At 40.6% G+C, this 21,736-nt stretch overlaps 1 protein-coding gene across 2 annotated transcripts in view; it reads left to right on the plus strand.

Moving 5' to 3' along the window:
- The window catches only part of RTN1 (reticulon 1), a 296,655-nt gene that overhangs the window by 254,508 nt on the left and 20,411 nt on the right, over window positions 1-21,736 (plus strand). For both annotated transcript variants that reach the window (XM_053697303.1, XM_053697304.1), the window contains one exon: window positions 18,745-18,952. In XM_053697303.1, the coding sequence (XP_053553278.1) occupies window positions 18,745-18,952 (208 nt within the window). The remainder of the gene's footprint in view (window positions 1-18,744; window positions 18,953-21,736) is intronic.

Raw genomic sequence — 21,736 nt, forward strand, 5'->3', positions numbered from 1 at the left:
GATCCAGCTCTTTACTGAAGAGTTTCTGTTCTCTGTCCCGAGGGAACTTAGTTCCTCTTGCAAAAATAGTGTAGGAACTCCGTTCCCATACGTTACCGCTCAACTTGACCCCTGATTATCAGGAAGTACCTGTTAATCACTGAGCAATAACAGGACATATGTATCAGCCAATGATCATTAGCAGGAAGTCCCTGTTAGTCACTGAGCAGTAACAGGACATACAAATCAGCCAATCAGCATTAGCAGGAAGTACCTTTTAAAGGGACATAATACGTATATGCTAAATCACTTGAAACTGATGCAGTATAACTGTTAAAAGCTGACAGGAAAATATCACCTGAGCATCACTATGTAAAAAAGGAAGATATTTTACCTCACAACCTCAGCAGAGTAAGTTCTGTGTAAAAAGTTATACTCCCAGCTGCAGGTAAAAAATGTTTTTAAAAAAATAAGAATAGAACAGCAGCCAATCAGCATCAACAGTGCTGAGGTCATGAACTCTTTTACTGTGATCTCATGAGATTTGACTTAACTCTCATGAGATTTCATAGTAAACTTCCTTTAAACTAAATAGAGAAATAACATGAGAGTGCACAAGGCTCAACCCCTTAGCTGTCCCTGGACAGACATACTAATATGCTGCTTAGAAATCCTTTACAATGGTATGTGGCTACTGAGGAATTTTTGAGGTAAAATATCTTTCTTTTTTACATAGAGATGTTCAGGTGATATTTTCTAGTCAGCTTTTTACAGCTATGGTGCAGCACTTTCAAGTGTTTCAACATTTGGGTATCATGGCCCTTTAATCACTGAGCAATATCAGGACATATTATGTATCAGCCAATCATCATTAGCAGGAAGTTCCTGTTAATCACTGAGCAATAACAGGACATACAAATCAGCCAATCATCATTAGCAGGAAGTACATGTTAATCACTGAGCAATAACAGGACATATGTATCAGCCAATGATCATTAGCAGGATACAGCATACTGTAGAGCAGAGTTCTTTAAACTTTTTTTCCCCAAGACCCAATGCACTGATACCACATACCTTCCGACCCTATTTTTATGCTTGGTCTGAACATTTCTGAAGTAATAATAGTCAACAAGTTAGCTACAATTTTTGGCAAACTGACTGTAGTCAAACTTCAAAGTGTTGTAAAAGTTAGTAACACACACACACACCACACTCTCATACAATACACACACTCTCATACAATACACACACTCTCATACAATACACACACTCTCATACAACACACACACTCTCATACAACACACACTCTCATACAACACACACACTCTCTCATACAACACACACACTCTCATACAACACACACTCTCATACAATACACACACACTCTCATACAATACACACACACTCTCATACAACACACACTCTCATACAATACACACACACTCTCATACAACACACACACTCTCATACAACACACACTCTCATACAATACACACACACTCTCATACAACACACACACACCACACTCTCATACAATACACACACACTCTCATACAACACACACACACCACACTCTCATACAATACACACACACTCTCATACAACACACACTCTTATACAATACACACACTCTCATACAATACACACACTCTCATACAATACACACACTCTCATACAACACACACACTTTCATACAACACACACACCACACACACTTTCATACAACATACACACTTTCATACAACACACACACCACACACACTCTCATACAACACACACACTCTCATACAACACACACACCACACACACTCTCATACAGGGAGCCCAGGGTTACTAAAACACGGGGTGGAGTCTGGAAGAGAGACGGAGGAGTACTCAGTACACACATAGGGGCCTATCTATCAAGCTCCGAATGTACACTCTCATACAACACACACTCTCATACAATACACACACACTCTCATACAACACACACACTCTCATACAACACACACTCTCATACAATACACACACACTCTCATACAATACACACACTCTCATACAACACACACACTCTCATACAACACACACTCTCATACAATACACACACACTCTCATACAACACACACACTCTCATACAACACACACTCTCATACAATACACACACACTCTCATACAACACACACACTCTCATACAACACACACTCTCATACAATACACACACACTCTCATACAACACACACACACCACACTCTCATACAATACACACACACTCTCATACAACACACACACACCACACTCTCATACAATACACACACACTCTCATACAACACACACTCTTATACAATACACACACTCTCATACAATACACACACTCTCATACAATACACACACTCTCATACAACACACACACTTTCATACAACACACACACCACACACACTTTCATACAACATACACACTTTCATACAACACACACACCACACACACTCTCATACAACACACACACTCTCATACAACACACACACCACACACACTCTCATACAACACACACACACTCATACAACACACACACTCTCATACAACACACACTCTCATACAATACACACACCCTCATACAACACACACACTCTCATACAACACACACACCACACACACTCTCATACAACACACACACTCTCATACAACACACACACTCTCATACAACACACACTCTCATACAATACACACACCCTCATACAACACACACACTCTCATACAACACACACACCACACACACTCTCATACAACACACACACACTCATACAACACACACACTCTCATACAACACACACACACCACACACACTCTCATACAACACACACACCACACACACTCTCATACAACACACACACACTCATACAACACACACAACACACACACACTCATACAACACACACACTCTCATACAACACACACACCACACACACTCTCATACAACACACACACACTCATACAACACACACACCACACACACTCTCATACAACACACACACCACACACACTATCATACAACACACACACACTCATACAACACACACACTATCATACAACACACACACCACACACACTCTCATACAACACACACACCACACACACTCTCATACAACACACACACCACACACACTCTCATACAACACACACACACTCATACAACACACACTCTCATACAACACACACTCTCATACAACACACACACTCTCATACAACACACACTCTCATACAACACACACACTCTCATACAACACACACACTCTCATACAACACACACACTCTCATACAACACACACACTCTCATACAACACACACTCTCATACAACACACACACTCTCATACAACACACACTCTCATACAACACACACACTCTCATACAACACACACACTCTCATACAACACACACACTCTCATACAACACACACTCTCATACAATACACACACTCCCATACAATACACACTCTCATACAACACACACACATTCATACAATACACACACACTCTCATACAACACACACACAACACACTCTCATACAACTAGGGTTGCCACCCACCCCCGGTATCACTGGGACAGTTCCGGTCTGACACTGTGTGTCCCGTGTCCCAGAACTACCCTCAAATCCCCCCCGGGCTAAGAGCTCCCCTGGTGCTGCAAGCAGCAGCAGTGAGCGCACATAAAAAAAAACGTAGCTGGCCAAGGGAGCTCTTAGCCCAGGGTTACTAAAACACGGGGTGGAGTCTGGAAGAGAGACGGAGGAGTACTCAGTGCACACATAGGGGCCTATCTATCAAGCTCCGAATGTAGCTTGACGTCCTGTGTTTCTGGCGAGCCTGCAGGCTCTAAAGACCGCTGCTCCATAACCCTGTCCACCTGCTCTGAGCAGGCGGACAGACATCGCCGGAATTCAACCCGATCGAGTACGATCGGGTTGATTGACACCTCCCTGCTGGCGACCGATTGACACGCATTCTTTGAGGTCTTGCGGACCTGATGCGCACTGTCGGATCAGGTCCGCAAGACCTATGATAAATAGGCCTCATATAATCTATGCAAACGTTAAAACTATTGCTTGCTAAAAAAGGGCGCAAGCAGCTGTGAGAAATCCAGAGGTTCCTATTGGATGAAGATACTTGTCTGGGCAATGATTGGTCCTCGCGTAGGCGCGCCATTTAAAATATGTTAGCATTTACAGTGTCCTTGTAAAGTATTGTGTGCCATATTAGTGAGTCACTCGCTGTCGGTTTTCCCAAAATAGCGTATTGCAATGGCAACACCACCTAAACGAATGTGCTATAGTCCTATCTTTGATAGCAGCTTTGAGAAAAGGTCAAAGAAGCTTTCCATAGAAGGAAATATAGGTAAGCGCCTCCACTTGCAAATATATTTGCAGAAGTATGTGTGCTGTGTGGTAACATTTGTATACACGTGAATATGCATCTGCAGTTCAGCATATATGTAAATGTATTAGCTATCTATAATTTCCTATATATATATACAGTGGGGCAAAAAAGTATTTAGTCAGCCACCAATTGTGCAAGTTCTCCCACTTAAGAAGATGAGAGAGGCCTGCAATTTTCATCATAGGTATACCTCAACTATGAGAGACAAAATGTGGAAACAAATCCAGACAATCACATTGTCTGATTTGGAAAGAATTTATTTGCATATTATGGTGGAAAATAAGTATTTGGTCACCTACAAACAAGCAAGATTTCTGGCTCTCACAGACCTGTATCTTCTTCTTTAAGAGGCTCCTCTGTCCTCCACTCATTACCTGTATTAATGGCACCTGTTTGAACTTGTTATCAGTATAAAAGACACCTGTCCACAACCTCAAACAGTCACACTCCAAAATTCACTATGGTGAAGACCAAAGAGCTGTCGAAGGACACCAGAAACAAAATTGTAGACCTGCACCAGGCTGGGAAGACTGAATCTGCAATAGGCAAGCAGCTTGGTGTGAAGAAATCAACTGTGGGAGCAATAATTAGAAAATGGAAGACATACAAGACCACTGATAATCTCCCTCGATCTGGGGCTCCATGCAAGATCTCACCCAGTGGGGTAAAAATTATCACAAGAACGGTGAGCAAACATCCCAGAACCACACCGGGGGACTTAGTGAATGACCTGCAGAGAGCTGGGACCAACGTAACAAAGGCTACCATCAGTAACACACTACGCCGCCAGGGACTCTGATCCTGCAGTGCCAGACGTGTCCCCCTGCTTAAGCCAGTACATGTCCGGGCCCATCTGAAGTATGCTAGAGAGCATTTGGATGATCCAGAAGCAGATTGGGAGAATGTCATATGGTCAGATGAAACCAAAGTAGAACTGTTTGGTAGAAACACAACTCGTCGTGTTTGGAGGAGAGAGAATGCTGAGTTGCAACCAAAGAACACCATACCTACTGTGAAGCATGGGGGTGGCAACATCATGCTTTGGGGCTGTTTCTCTGCAAAGGGAACAGGACGACAGATCCGTGTACATGAAAGAATGAATGGGGCCATGTATTGTGAGATTTTGAGTGCATCAGCAAGGGTATTGAAGATGAAACGTGGCTGGGTCTTTCAGCATGACAATGATCCCAAACACACCATCCGGGCAACGAAGGAGTGGCTTTGTAAGACGCACTTCAAGGTCCTGGAGTAGCCTAGCTAGTCTCCAGATCTCAGCCCCATAGAAAACCTTTGGAGGGAGTTGAAGGTCCATGTTGCCCAGCGACAGCCCCAAAACATCACTGCTCTAGAGGAGATCTGCATGCAGGAATGGGCCAACATACCAGCAACAGTGTGTGACAACCTTGTGAAGACTTACAGAAAACGTTTGACCTCTGTCATTGCCAACAAAGGATATATAACAAAGTATTGAGATGAACTTTTGATATTGACCAAATACTTATTTTCCACCATAATTTGCAAATAAATTCTTTCCAAATCAGACAATGTGATTGTCTGGATTTGTTTCCACATTTTGTCTCTCATAGTTGAGGTATACCTATGATGAAAATTACAGGCCTCTCTCATCTTCTTAAGTGGGATAACTTGCACAATTGGTGGCTGACTAAATACTTTTTTGCCCCACTGTAATATAGGTATATAACATATATATAAAAATGTGATTTCATATTGAATTAGAGGCTGTGATAAACCACGCCCCAAGCCACACCCAAGCCACTCCCCAAGACACACCCTCTCCACCCCCATTTAAAAAGTGTTCAGGAATCTTGGGCAAAAGGTGGCAACCCTACATACAACACACACACTCTCATACAACACACACACTCTCATACAACACACACTCTCATACAACACACACAATACACACTCTCATACAATACACACACTCTCATACAATACACACACTCGCATACAACACATACAACACACACTCTCATACAACACACACTCTTATACAATACACACACTCTCATACAACACACACTGTCATACAACACACACTCTCTCATACAATACCCACACTCTCATACAACACACACAATACACACTCTCATACAATACACACACTCTCATACAACACACACTCTCATACAACACACACTGTCATACAACACATACAATACACACACTATCATAAAACACACACAATACACATGCTCTCATACAATACACACTTTCGCATACAACACACACGCTCTCATACAACACACACACTCTCATACAACACAAACACTCTCATACAACGCACACACACTCCACACACAACACACACACTCATACAAAACACACAACACACACACTCTCATACAATACACACACTCTCATACAATACACACACTCTCATACAACACACACAATACACACTCTCATACAATATGCACACTCTCATACAACACACACTCTCATGCAACACACACTGTCATACAACACACACACTCTCATACAATACACACACTATCATAAAACACACACAATACACATGCTCTCATGCAATACACACTCTCGCATACAACACACACGCTCTCATACAACACACACACTCTCATACAACACACACACACTCTCATACAACACACACACACTCCACACACAACACACACACACACACTCTCATACAACACACACTCTCATTCAACACACACACTCTCTTACAAGACACACACTTATACAAAACACACAACACACACACTCTCATACAACACGCACACACTCTCATACAACACACACACTCTCTTACAAGACACACACTCTCATACAACACACATCACACACACTTGTATAATGCAGTTGCGTCCCAGTAATGGGTCACGACCCATGGTTTGCAAAACCATTCACAAAAACAATTCACAGTTTTATAATGCTTTTACAAATTTATTTAGTAGTTTTTTAAAATAATGTTTATGTTTGGGCACGAGTGTGTACGAGGTGTACACGAGTGAAAAATTTCATAACAAATATTTTTTTTAAAAACACAGTTTTTCAAATATATGTTACCTGTGCTATTGGGTTGTTTTTTTTTTTTTTTTAAACCAAACAAATACCGCATAGCACAGGAAATAAATATTAAAAAATAATCTTTTTTGAATATTTTTTACAAAAGATTTAAAAGATTTGCCCGAATAAATGTTTCGCCCATGCACACCTCTAATACTGAATATTCAGGGAACATTTTCATTAGTTATGTAAATGTTCCTTTGCTACTGGTGAAAATTTTAATACTGTCCTTTAGCGTGCTGGCTAATACCGATCCTTCTTTACAGCCCCAGGCCACACTAATAGGTGGCTTAACGTGCGCTAAACCACCTAGCAGTGCGGCCCAGGCTCTGTAAAGAAGGATTGGGATAAGCGCGGCTTTCCAGCACGCTATTATAATTATTATCAGTTATTTGTAGAGCGCCAACACATCCCATAGCTCTAATATAGGTAGGAATTTTAACCCCCTAAGGTAATTTAAAGAAAATGAATGAATACTGCTTATTTTAGGCAGTATTTATTTGTTTTCTTTCAATTTCATTGTGCATTCGTTCAGACATCTGTGTTTTATTAATGAATTTACAACTAAACAAATGTAACACGGCATAGTGATATTTTGTATAGTGCAAATACAGTCACAGCAGCAGCACCGATTCATAAATCACATGTATTGAGCCATTGACATAAAAGCACAATGTTTCAGACCCATGTCTGTCTGTGAGTCTATGGCTCAATAAATGTGATTTATGAATCAGTGCTGCTCCAAAAAAGGAGCGTAGGGCATATTTAACGCAGCTTCAACTCTCGATACCAGAGTTGCTTACGCAAGCGGCCAGCCTCAAAAACGTGCTCGTGCACGATTCCCCCATAGGAAACAATGGAGCTGTTTGAGCTGAAAAAAAACCTAACACCTGCAAAAAAGCCGCGTTCAGCTCCTAACGCAGCCCCATTGTTTGCTATGCGGAAACACTTCCTACGTCTGCACCTAACACTCTAACATGTACCCCGAGTCTAAACACCCCTAACCTTACACTTATTAACCCCTATTCTGCCGCCCCCGCTATCGCTGACCCCTGCATATTATTATTAACCCCTAATCTGCCGCTCTGTAAACCGCCGCTACTTACATTATCCCTATGTACCCCTAATCTGCTGCCCTAACATCGCCGACCCCTATATTATATTTATTAACCCCTAATCTGCCCCCCACAACGTCGCCTCCACCTGCCTACACTTATTAACCCCTAATCTGCGGACCGGACCGCACCGCTATTATTATAAAGTTATTAACCCCTAATCCGCCTCACTAACCCTATAATAAATAGTATTAACCCCTAATCTGCCCTCCCTAACATCGCCGACACCTAACTTCAAACATTAACCCCTAATCTGCCGACTGGAGCTCACCGCTATTCTAATAAATGTATTAACCCCTAAAGCTAAGTCTAACCCTAACACTAACACCCCCCTAAGTTAAATATAATTTAAATCTAATGAAATTAATTAACCTTACCAGCCCTGAACAGGGCCCTTTGCGGGGCATGCCCCAAGAAGTTCAGCTCTTTTGCCTGTAAAAAAAAAACATACAATACCCAAGCCCCCCAACATTACAACCCACCACCCACATACCCCTAATCTAACCCAAACCCCCCTTAAATAAACCTAACACTAAGCCCCTGAAGATCTTCCTACCTTGTCTTCACCTCACCGGGTTCACCGATCTGTCCAGAAGAGCTCCTCCGATGTCCTGATCCAAGCCCAAGCAGGGGGCTGAAGAGGTCCATGATCCGGCTGAAGTCTTCATCCAAGCGGGGCAGAAGAGGTCTTCCATCCGATTGAAGTCTTCATCCAAGCGGCATCCATCCGGAGCGAAGCAGCAGCATCCTGAAGACCTCCGACGCGGAACATCCATCCTGGCCGACGACTGAACGACGAAAAACGGTTCCTTTAAATGACGTCATCCAAGATGGCGTCCCTCGAATTCCGATTGGCTGATAGGATTCTATCAGCCAATCGGAATTAAGGTAGGAATATTCTGATTGGCTGATGGAATCAGCCAATCAGAATCAAGTTCAATCCGATTGGCTGATCCAATCAGCCAATCAGATTGAGCTCGCATTCTATTGGCTGTTCCGATCAGCCAATCGGATTGAACTTGATTCTGATTGGCTGATTCCATCAGCCAATCAGAATATTCCTACCTTAATTCCGATTGGCTGATAGAATCCTAATCCCAATCGGAATTCGAGGGACGCCATCTTGGATGACGTCATTTAAAGGAACCGTCATTCGTCGTTCAGTCGTCGGCCAGGATGAAGACTTCAGCCGGATCATGGACCTCTTCAGCCCCCCGCTTGGGCTTGGATCAGGACATCGGAGGAGCTCTTCTGTACAGATCGGTGAACCCGGTGAGGTGAAGACAAGGTAGGAAGATCTTCAGGGGCTTAGTGTTAGGTTTATTTAAGGGGGGTTTGGGTTAGATTAGGGGTATGTGGGTGGTGGGTTGTAATGTTGGGGGGCTTGGGTATTGTATGTTTTTTTTTTACAGGCAAAAGAGCTGAACTTCTTGGGGCATGCCCCGCAAAGGGCCCTGTTCAGGGCTGGTAAGATTAATTAATTTCATTAGATTTAAATTATATTTAATTTAGGGGGGTGTTAGTGTTAGGGTTAGACTTAGCTTTAGGGGTTAATACATTTATTAGAATAGCGGTGAGCTCCAGTCGGCAGATTAGGGGTTAATGTTTGAAGTTAGGTGTCGGCGATGTTAGGGAGGGCAGATTAGGGGTTAATACTATTTATTATAGGGTTAGTGAGGCGGATTAGGGGTTAATAACTTTATAATAATAGCGGTGCGGTCCGGTCCGCAGATTAGGGGTTAATAAGTGTAGGCAGGTGGAGGCGACGTTGTGGGGGGCAGATTAGGGGTTAATAAATATAATATAGGGGTCGGCGATGTTAGGGCAGCAGATTAGGGGTACATAGGGATAATGTAAGTAGCGGCGGTTTACAGAGCGGCAGATTAGGGGTTAATAATAATATGCAGGGGTCAGCGATAGCGGGGGCGGCAGAATAGGGGTTAATAAGTGTAAGGTTAGGGGTGTTTAGACTCGGGGAGCTGAACTTCTTGGGGCATGCCCCGCAAAGGGCCCTGTTCAGGGCTGGTAAGGTAAAAGAGCTTTGAACTTTAGTAATTTAGAATAGGGTAGGGCATTTTTTTTATTTTGGGGGGCTTTGTTATTTTATTAGGGGGCTTAGAGTAGGTGTAATTAGTTTAAAATTGTTGTAATATTTTTATTATGTTTGTAAATATTTTTTTATTTTTTGTAACTTAGTTCTTTTTTATTTTTTGTACTTTAGCTAGTTTATTTAATTGTATTTATTTGTAGGAATTGTATTTAATTAATTTATTGATAGTGTAGTTTTAGGTTAATTGTACGTAATTGTAGGTAGTTTATTTAATTAATTTATTGATAGTGTAGTGTTAGGTTTAATTGTAACTTAGGTTAGGATTTATTTTACAGGTAAATTTGTAATTATTTTAACTATTTTAGCTATTAAATAGTTCTTAACTATTTAATAGCTATTGTACCTGGTTAAAATAAATACAAAGTTACCTGTAAAATAAATATAAATCCTAAAATAGCTATAATATAATTATAATTTATATTGTAGCTATATTAGGATTTATTTTACAGGTAAGTATTTAGCTTTAAATAGGAATAATTTATTTAATAAGAGTTAATTAATTTCGTTAGATTTAAATTATATTTAACTTAGGGGGGTGTTAGTGTTAGGGTTAGCTTTAGGGGTTAATACATTTATTAGAATAGCGGTGAGCTCCAGTCGGCAGATTAGGGGTTAATGTTTGAAGTTAGGTGTCGGCGATGTTAGGGAGGGCAGATTAGGGGTTAATACTATTAATACTATTTATTATAGGGTTAGTGAGGCGGATTAGGGGTTAATAACTTTATAATAATAGCGGCGCGGTCCGGTCGGCAGATTAGGGGTTAATAGGTGTAGGTAGCTGGCGGCGACGTTGTGGGGGGCAGGTTAGGGGTTAATAAATATAATACAGGGGTCGGCGGTGTTAGGGGCAGCAGATTAGGGGTACATAAGTATAACGTAGGTGGCGGCGCTTTGCGGTCGGCAGATTAGGGGTTAATAGGTGTAGGTAGCTGGCCGCGACGTTGTGGGGGGCAGGTTAGGGGTTAATAAATATAATACAGGGGTCGGCGGCGTTAGGGGCAGCAGATTAGGGGTACATAAGGATAACGTAGGTGGCGGTCGGCAGATTAGGGGTTAAAAAAATTTAATCGAGTGGCGGCGATGTGGGGGGACCTCGGTTTAGGGGTACATAGGTAGTTTATGGGTGTTAGTGTACTTTAGAGTACAGTAGTTAAGAGCTTTATAAACCGGCGTTAGCCCAGAAAGCTCTTAACTACTGACTTTTTTCCTGCGGCTGGAGTTTTGTCGTTAGATGTCTAACGCTCACTTCAGACACGACTCTAAATACCGGAGTTAGAAAGATCCCATTGAAAAGATAGGATACGCAAATGACGTAAGGGGATCTGCGGTATGGAAAAGTCGCGGCTGAAAAGTGAGCGTTAGACCCTTTTTTGAGTGACTCCAAATACCGGAGGTAGCCTAAAACCAGCGTTAGGAGCCTCTAACGCTGGTTTTCACGGCTAACGCCAAACTCCAAATCTAGGCCTAAGACTTTAATAATCAGTAATATTACTTTGCCATAAAACATATCGGTTTTGACAAAAACAATAAGAAACTAACAACTAACAAACGGCTAGATTACGAGTTTTGCGTTATAGGTGAAAAAGCAGCATTATGGTTCTTTTTCACTACCGCTGGTATTAACGAGTCTTGCAAGTATTTCTGTACTGCACACTTTTTTGGCTGTAACGCAACGTAACTACCACAGCTTTCAAAAAGTCCTTTTTCAATGAGACTTCCATAGCGCCGGTATTACGAGTTTGCCTGTCCGGCCAAAAAGTGAGCGGTACAGCCTATACCGTCAAGATCCATACCGTAAACTGAAAGTCAGTAGTTATGAGTCTTGCGCTACAAAGCTGTAACATAAAACTCATAACTAAAGTGCTAAAAAGTACACTAACACCCATAAACTACCTATTAACCCCTAAACCGAGGCCCTCCCGCATCGCAAACACTAAAATAAAATTATTAACCCCTGATCTGCTGCTCCGGACATCGCCGCCACTATACTAAAGTTATTAACCGCTAAACCTAACCCTAAGTCTAGCCCTAACACCCACTAACTTGAACATAATTAAAATGAATCTAAATAAAACCTACTTATTAACTAAATAATTCCTATTTAAAACTAAATACTTACCTGTAAAATAAACAATAAGCTAGCTACAATATAACTAATAGTTACATTGTAGCTATCTTAGGTTTTATTTTTATTTCACAGCTAAGTTTGTATTCATTTTAACTAGGTAGACTAGTTAGTAAATAGTTATTAACTATTTACTAACTACCTAGTTAAAATAAATACAAATTTACCTGTAAAATAAAACCTAACCTGTCTTACACTAACACCTAACATTACACTACAATTAAATAAATTACATTAATGAAATACAATTAACTAAATTACAAAAAAAACAAAACACTAAATTACACAAAATAAAAAAGAAATGATCAAATATTTTTTTTTTTTGTTTAAATGGTTTTTATTGAGGTTTATGGCAAAAAAAAACATACAAATATATTAAAAGACGAAACTCATATAACAACAGGAGACATCATTATACAGTAAAAGCTCAGTAGTTATCAGGTACAGGTCACTAGTAACATATTGTACAATAGTTTCCAATAACAGAGTAATGTTAGACAATATGAAATCATAAATAGAGTTCCAACATAAAACAAACCTCATATAATTTTTACTTTTGTAGTACTAGACATAGTGATTCATTAACAGTCAATAAACAACACTTTATTATATAAACATAAACTAACGAGTTGGTTATTGAATATTGATATCAAGCGAGAGAAAGAGCAACTCGCCAAAAGTATACCACATAGTTTAGGGAAAGAAGGGGAGGGAAAGGGGGGAAGAGAGAGAAAAGAGAAAAGAAAAGAAAAAAAAAAAAAAAAAAAAAAGGGGGGGGGGGGGGAGGGAGGTAAAGAGTGAGGAGGGCAGGTAGGAGAGTGACTCCCTATCTCTGGTTCTAAGTTTCCCAAAGGCACTAAATCTCTACAGGAGAACCCACCGGTGGTCAGTCTCCACACCCAATGTCTGGTGTCATCTAAAGTCCTATTACTTAAAACATAAGGCAGAGTTAGCACGTGGTAATCTCTCCTTCTAGGCATTGTCGCCAAGCTTCCCAGCATAGACAATGAATCGGGATTTTGTTGTTGGCTGCAAAGACCGCGCATTCCATAGTTTCAATATGCACCATTGTAGACTTAATCTGGTTCCATCTAGGGCCCTTAGGTTGGAGCCATGCCTTGGCGATATTTAGTTTAACAGACATGAAAATATAGATGCACAGGTATTTTAAGTGTCGAGATATCTTGTCAGAGAATATATGGAATAGTGCCACAGCTGGCCGATTGGATTCCACCAAACCTAGTTTGGTGCAGTAATAGAATGCCCTGGTCCAAATTCTCTGAATCTTAGGACACTCCCACCACATATGGGCAGGGGATCCCACTTTGCCGCATCCCCTCCAGCACATAGAGGAGTTTGTTTTGGAGATCTGAAATAGGCGTAAGGGAGTGTAATGCCATTGTGTCAGGATCTTAAAATAAAGTTCAAAATAGGTAGTACTATGAACCGCGTTTTTTGTTAACAGGGTTGCAAATCTCCACTCTTCTTCAGAAGCGTTGAAGTGCAGAGCACCCTCCCAATGCACGATATAGAAAGATTTGTTATATATAGGTGCTTGTATGAGGGCGGAGTATGCCAGAGAGAATACCTTTGGGGCGAGATATTTTGCGTCCCAAAGTTTCTCCCACAAAGTTCGGGTTCTTAGAGGTCCCGAGGTAAAACCCCACACACGCAGAAAGTTTCGTAGTCGAAAGAACTCGAAACTCATCAGGGGTGAAGGGGAAAATCTGCTTTGAAAAAGCGTGACTGAGAGTAGACCCGTATCCGAGATCAAGTCCTCTACACTCCGAATCTGTAGTGCCTTCAACTCCTGGGGATGTGAATCTGCTAAGGCCCCCAAAAGGCCGGCGATAGAGTGGGTCAGGGAGGGATGTGGAGCTATAGCATTTCTATGGTGAATTTTATCCCAAAACTTTAAGTTAGTAGCTATGATGTAGTTTAGACCTAGTTCTGGTTTCCTGGAATGTTTTGGGATCCAGATAAGATCCCATAGGTTAAGTCCCTTTGGTAGAGACGCCTGCTCAAGCTCTGCCCATCTACTTTCAGAGGACTCCAGCCCCCAGGCCGTGATATGAGCCAACCTAGAAGCTTCATGGTAAACCATTATATTGGGAGCTGCTGCTCCGCCACCTAGTATTGGATATGTCATGGTTTTCATCGCTACTCTAGGGCGCTTACATTTCCAAATAAAATTATTACACATTCGTTGGAACTGTGAAATTATGTTCTTGGGAATAGGGAGAGGTAAACATCGGAAAAGGTAAGTCAGTTTTGGTAGGAGGTTCATTTTAATGGCGGCTATCCTACCCCACCAAGAAATAGTATGTGAGTCCCATTTTACAAAATATTCTTTAGACTTACATAATAGGGGATGAAAATTAGACGATATAATGGTAGAAATATTTTGCGATAGATAGACTCCCAAGTGTTTTAGCCGCGTGGAGGACCAAACAAAAGGGAATCGACGCTTTAGAATCTGGAAGTCTAAATTGGAGATGTTTAAGGTGAATGCCTCAGTTTTAGAGTAGTTAAGCTTGTACATGCTAATGTTGGAAAAAGTTTCTAATAGATCGAATAATTTTGGTAGTGATTCTAATGGGTTGGTAACTAACACAGTCAGGTCATCTGCGAATAAAACTACCTTTTGGGTAGTACCATGTAATGTAATTCCCTTTATTTCACTAGACATCCTAATAGCCTCCGCAAGTGGCTCCATCATAAGAGCAAAAAGCAAGGGGGACAACGGACACCCTTGCCGGGTACCGTTTGTGATTTTGAATTCAGGAGACAGGAACCCTAATCCTCTCACTCGAGCTGAGGGGTTGGAATAGAGCGCAAAGATTTTAGTGCAAATAGATGACGTGAACCCAAAGTGCATCAAGACCTCTCTCATATATAGCCAGTCGACTCGGTCAAACGCTTTCTCAGCGTCAAGTGATACTGCAGCGCATGGAAGACCGAGCCGACCTACTTCAAAAAATATATTTAACAATCTTCTAGTGTTATCGGGACTTTGTCGCGAAATGATCAAATATTTAAACTAATTACGCTATTAGATTAGGTGTAATTAGTTTAAATATTTGATCATTTCGCGACAAAGTCCCGAAATGATCAAATATTTAAACTAATTACACCTAATCTAATAGCCCTATCAAAATAAAAAAGCCCCCCCCAAAAAATAAACCTAGCCTAAACTAAACTACACTACCAATAGCCCTTAAAGGGGCCTTTTGCAGGGCATTGCCCCAAATAAATCAGCTCTTTTACCTGTAAAAAAAAAATACAAACAACCCCCCAACAGTAAAACCCACCACCCACACAACCAAACCCCCCAAATAAAAACCTACATCCTCTTCTTACGACGGTGACTGAAGAATGAAGGTTCCTTTAAGGGACGTCATCCAAGATGGCGTCCCTTGAATTCCGATTGGCTGAATTCTATCAGCCAATCTGAATTAAAGGTGAAAAAAACCTATTGGCTGATCCAATCAGCCAATAGGATTGAGCTTGCATTCAATTAGCTGTTCTATTGGCTGATAGAATTCTATGGATGACGTCCCTTAAAGGAACCTTCATTCTTCAGTCGCCGTCATAAGAAGAGGATGCTCCGCGCCGGATGTCTTGAAGATGGAGCCGCTCCGTGCCGGATGGATGAAGATAGAAGATGCCGTCTGGATGAAGACTTCTGCCGGCTTGGATGAAGACTTCGGCCAGCCTGGATGAAGACTTCTGCTGGCTTCGCTGAGGACTTCTGCCGCTTCGTTGAGGATGGATGTCCGGTCTTCAAAAACTTTAAGTGGATCTTCGGGGGTTAGTGTTAGGTTTTTTTAAGGGTTTATTGGGTGGGTTTTATTTTACGATTAGGGTTTGGGCTGAAAAAGAGCTAAATTCCCTTTTAAGGGCAATGCCCATCCAAATGCCCTTTTCAGGGCAATGGGGAGCTTAGGTTTTTTAGATAGATTTTTATTTGGGGGGTTTGGTTGTGTTGGTGGTGGGTTTTACTGTTGGGGGGTGTATTTTTTTTACAGGTAAAAGAGCTGATTTCTTTGGGGCAATGCCCCGCAAAAGGCCCTTTTAAGGACTATTGGTAGTTTAGTTTATGCTAGGGTTTTTTTTTATTTTGGGGGGGCTTTTTTATTTTGATAGGGCTATTAGATTAGGTGTAATTAGTTTAAATATTTGACCATTTCTTTTTTATTTTGTGTAATTTAGTGTTTGTTTGTTTTTGTAATTTAGTTAATTGTATTTAATTAATGTAATTTATTTAATTGTAGTGTAAGGTTAGGTTTTATTTTACAGGTAAATTTGTATTTATTTTAACTAGGTAGTTAGTAAATAGTTAATAACTATTTACTAACTAGTCTACCTAGTTAAAATAAATACTAACTAGTCTACCTAGTTAAAATAAATACAGACTTAGCTGTGAAATAAAAATAAAACCTAAGCTAGCTACAATGTAACTATTAGTTATATTGTAGCTAGCTTAGGGTTTATTTTACAGGTAAGTATTTAGTTTTAAATAGGAATTATTTAGGTAATAATAGTAATTGTATTTAGATTTATTTTAATTAAGTTAAAGTTAGTGGGTGTTAGGGTTAGGGGTATAGTATAGTATAGTGGCGGCGACATTCAGGGCAGCAGATTAGGGGTTAATAAGTGTAGTAAGATGAGCAAAAAGGAGACGCTGAAACTCTCAGTGGATCCAAACAGGTTTATTCAGGAACAGGCTTCTTCATGAAACACTGGGTAAGCTCCTATCTGACGCGTTTTGCGAGGTAGGTAGCGACAACGTTGGGGGCAGCAGTTTAGGGGTTAATAACTGTAAGTAGGTGGCAGCGACATTGGGGGCAGCAGATTAGGGGTTAATAAGTGTAATGTAGGTGTCGGCGATGTCAGGGTGGCAGATTAGGGGTGTTTAGACTTGGGGTTTATATTAGGGTGTTAGGTGTAAACATAAATTTTCTTTCCCCATAGGAATCAATGGGGCTGCGTTACGGAGCTTTACGCTCCTTTATTGCAGTTGTTAGGCTTTTTTTCAGCCGGCTCTCCCCATTGATGCCTATGGGGAAATCGTGCACGAGTGTGTAAAACCAGCTCACAGCAGCGCTGGTATTGGAGTGCGGTATGGAGCTCAATTTTGCTCAACACTCACAAATTGCCTGCTAACGCCGGGTTTTTGCAAACCTGTAATAGCAGCACTATAGGGAGGTGAGCGGTGACAATAACTTGCAAGTTAGCACAGAGCCGCTCATAACCCAAAACTCGTAATCTAGCCGAATATTTTTTGTTCAATATATACACCAACAACAAAGTACAATTGTGTGTTATATTCTGCACTGTCATTGTCATTTGTGTATCTATTCATTATCTCATTAAAGGGACAGTCAAGTCCAAAATAAACTTTTAGGATTCAAATAGGGCATGTAATTTTAAACAACTTTCCAATTTACTTTTATCACCAATTTTGCTTTGTTCTCTTGGTATTCTTAGTTGAAAGCTAAACCTAAGTAGGCTCATATGCTAATTTCTTACACCTATTCCTTATATGAATGCATTTTGACAGTTTTTCACCACTAGAGGGCATTAGATCACCTTGATAACATTGCGCTCATGCACGTGAATTTACCTAGGTGTCCGAACAGAGGTAAAAAGTGTATTAATATAACAGTGTTGGTTTTGCAAAACTGGGGAATGGGTAATAAAGGGATTATCTATCTTTTTAGACAACAAAAATTCTGGTGTTGACTGTCCGTTTAATTTCTGGTAGTGCTGCAAGCAGATGGGCTATATTTTTTATTGTTATTTCTAATAAATGTATATTAATCAATAAGTAATAAACTTACGTATCTAGTCTCTCCATTAGCGTTGGTGGCTCAGTAAAATATAAATGTTATCAAGCAGCTTGTATGATATTGGGTCTAACACCATTTCATTTTGTCGTTCTCTGCAGCTATTGACTTGTTATACTGGCGAGACGTGAAGCAGACGGTGATTGTCTTCGGAAGCGTTCTACTCATGCTCTTCTCACTAACTCAGTTTAGTGTAGTGAGCGTCATCGCTTACCTCGCACTAGCAGCTCTCTCAGCCACAATCAGCTTCAGAATCTACAAATCAGTCTTACAGGCCGTACAGAAAACCGACGAAGGGCATCCATTCAAGTACGTGTGCTCAAAAAATGTTTTACAAACAGTTTGTTCTAAAACCCTGCAATTCTGATAACATTCGATTACCCGTATCTTTATACTGGGTGCCGCCATCGTGTAGCTTGCGGATTATTGCATAATGTGATAGAAGCAGCTCACTTTCACAGATCAGTGATGTCATCAGCTTTTTGACAGCTGTGCCTTGTACTTTGGTTTAGCTGCACAACAGAAAACAGAGGCTTTACACATTTGCAAAGCATACAGCTCCTGCTCTGTATTCTACACTTTATACTGAAGTCTTAAAGGGACAGTATACTGTAAAATAGTTTTTCCCTTAATGTGTTTACAATTGCTTTTTTTACCAACTGTAGAGTAAAAAATGTATGAAAATTAGCTTTTTAAGGCTTATTTGTGCATATTAAAGCTCTGATTTTGTGTTTTGAAGCCACAACCTAATAAAATGGGTTGAGCTTGTAGGTATAATTAGATCTCATTACTGTATCACATTGTGCACATATACCTGCTTCTTTATCTTATATCTGTCCTTAAAACAATCACCAGTACTTTTAGAGAACAATGGAAAATCAACATTTTATTACCTTATCTCTGCTATATCCCACTGGGAGTGTAATTTCTTCTGCTGGCTGTGTTTACAAAGCTTATCTATAGCTGGTACGCGCGGCCACAAACTTTCAGAATAGGTGGTGATACCACATGCTAAATCAACCATTTCAAATGCCAATATAAGGGTAAAGGAGCTACTTGTAAACAATTTAATACACTCCAGCAGGTAAAGTGGATCATTGGGAACACATTAAAGGGGAGAAAATTTTTGAGTAAACTGTCCCTTTAAGAACAATGTCACTGATCTGTCAGTGTGCACTGCTTCTGTCACAGTGTGTGAGGAAATCTCCAAGATGGTGGTGCCCAGTGTGAAGATGCAGAACTTCACTCACCAGCACTTGCAAAGGGTTAAAATATGGAAATGGCTTTAAAGAGAATATACAATAGTATGGTGAGGAGTAGTAACCAGGCAAATGTAGTTGTACCCAGCAGTTTAATGTCCATTTATATTAATTTCAGCTTCAGAGGAACTAGATACTATCATTAAGAAGGTCAGCAATTGGTAACTACGCACATATGCAGTGCACAGCTCCAGGCCATTAGTGCATTACTTGTCTGGAACTGATATAATGTTCAAGCAACAATGCAATAATAACACGCTCTGGCACATTACTCACTTTGTATTGCTTCTTTATGTGCTTAAACTATTTATATACACAAATTGTTTTTTATTATTTAAAAATAATAGAGAGACAGAAGATTTTACATTTCTTTCATGAGATTTATCTTGGAATGTATCAGTTTATTAGTGAATGTTACTAACTAAAAAGCTAGAGGAAGGAGGTGCATAAAGACAGGCATATACCAATAACTTTATAATGATTGTCAATTGTAGCATAATCATTTTATTGTGAAGCTTCTTTTACTTTAACTTATCTTGTGATCAATGCCAGTCAGTAAAGAGGCAACTGATAACTTATTATGTAATTCATGTAACTAGGGCTATCAGAAATAAATAAGTATAAAGGTGCCATGACTGCCCCCCCCCACACATAGTGTCCCTCTGACCTGCTGCCCACATCTCTGAGGTGTCATGATGGCTACGCACAGTACTTTAGCTTTCCAGCCTCAGCTGCTGCAGCCCACCGGGAAATCTCCTGGTATCCTGGTAGGCCAATCCGGCCTTGCACAGTACGTCTGTTCTGCTGCTGATGCCCCCAAGGTGCAATGACTACTGCCTATAGTATAAATTGTGAGCTAGGTGTGCGGCACTATGTTAATAATACAGGGCTTAACAGGTAAAACTAACCGGTGCTACTCCCCTCATTGGAAATACAATATGTCAGAAATTTAGCACCCAAATAAGTGCAAACTAGAGAGTTTGTGAATGCACGATCCGCTCTTTTATGTGAATAAATTAAAATTATAACTTTAATAAATAATTAATTAAAAATTGTTAAAATGGATACCATAAGGATAATATTACAAACAAGAAAAGGAAAAAAGGACACAGAGAATCTGTAACGAACAATTGCAGCACCCAGGTATTCCTGGCCGATAACTAGATGCCTCGACATCAGTTGGGGGTACTGATTAAGACAGGCACTCAAAACTGAAAAAACAGAACACAAAATAACAAATAAGCACCGCATTTCGACCCGTTTACAGACCTTTGTCTATAATGTGTCTTTTCTGCTGCCTATAGTGTGTCTGTTCTGCTGCCTATAGTGTGTCTGTTCTGCTGTCTATAGTGTGTGTGTTCTGCTGTCTATAGTGTGTCTGTTCTGCTGTCTATAGTGTGTATGTTCTGCTGCCTATAGTGTGTGTTCTGCTGACTATAGTGTGTCTGTTCTGCTGCCTATAGTGTGTCTGTTCTGCTGTCTATAGTGTGTCTGTTCTGCTGTCTATAGTGTGTCTGTTCTGCTGCCTATAGTGTGTGTTCTGCTGCCTATAGTGTGTGTTCTGCTGCCTATAGTGTGTCTGTTCTGCTGTCTATAGTGTGTCTGTTCTGCTGTCTATAGTTTGTCTGTTATGCTGTCTATAGTGTGTCTGTTCTGCTGTCTATAGTGTGTATGTTCTGCTGTCTATAGTGTGTGTGTTCTGCTGTCTATAGTGTGTGTGTTCTGCTGTCTATACTGTGTCTGTTCTGCTGTCTATAGTGTGTCTGTTCTGCTGTCTATAGTGTGTCTGTTCTGCTGTCTATAGTGTGTCTGTTTTGCTGTTTATAGTGTATGT

The sequence above is a fragment of the Bombina bombina genome, chromosome 1, assembly GCF_027579735.1.
Source record: "Bombina bombina isolate aBomBom1 chromosome 1, aBomBom1.pri, whole genome shotgun sequence".
In the NCBI taxonomy this organism is placed as follows: Eukaryota; Metazoa; Chordata; class Amphibia; order Anura; family Bombinatoridae; genus Bombina; species Bombina bombina.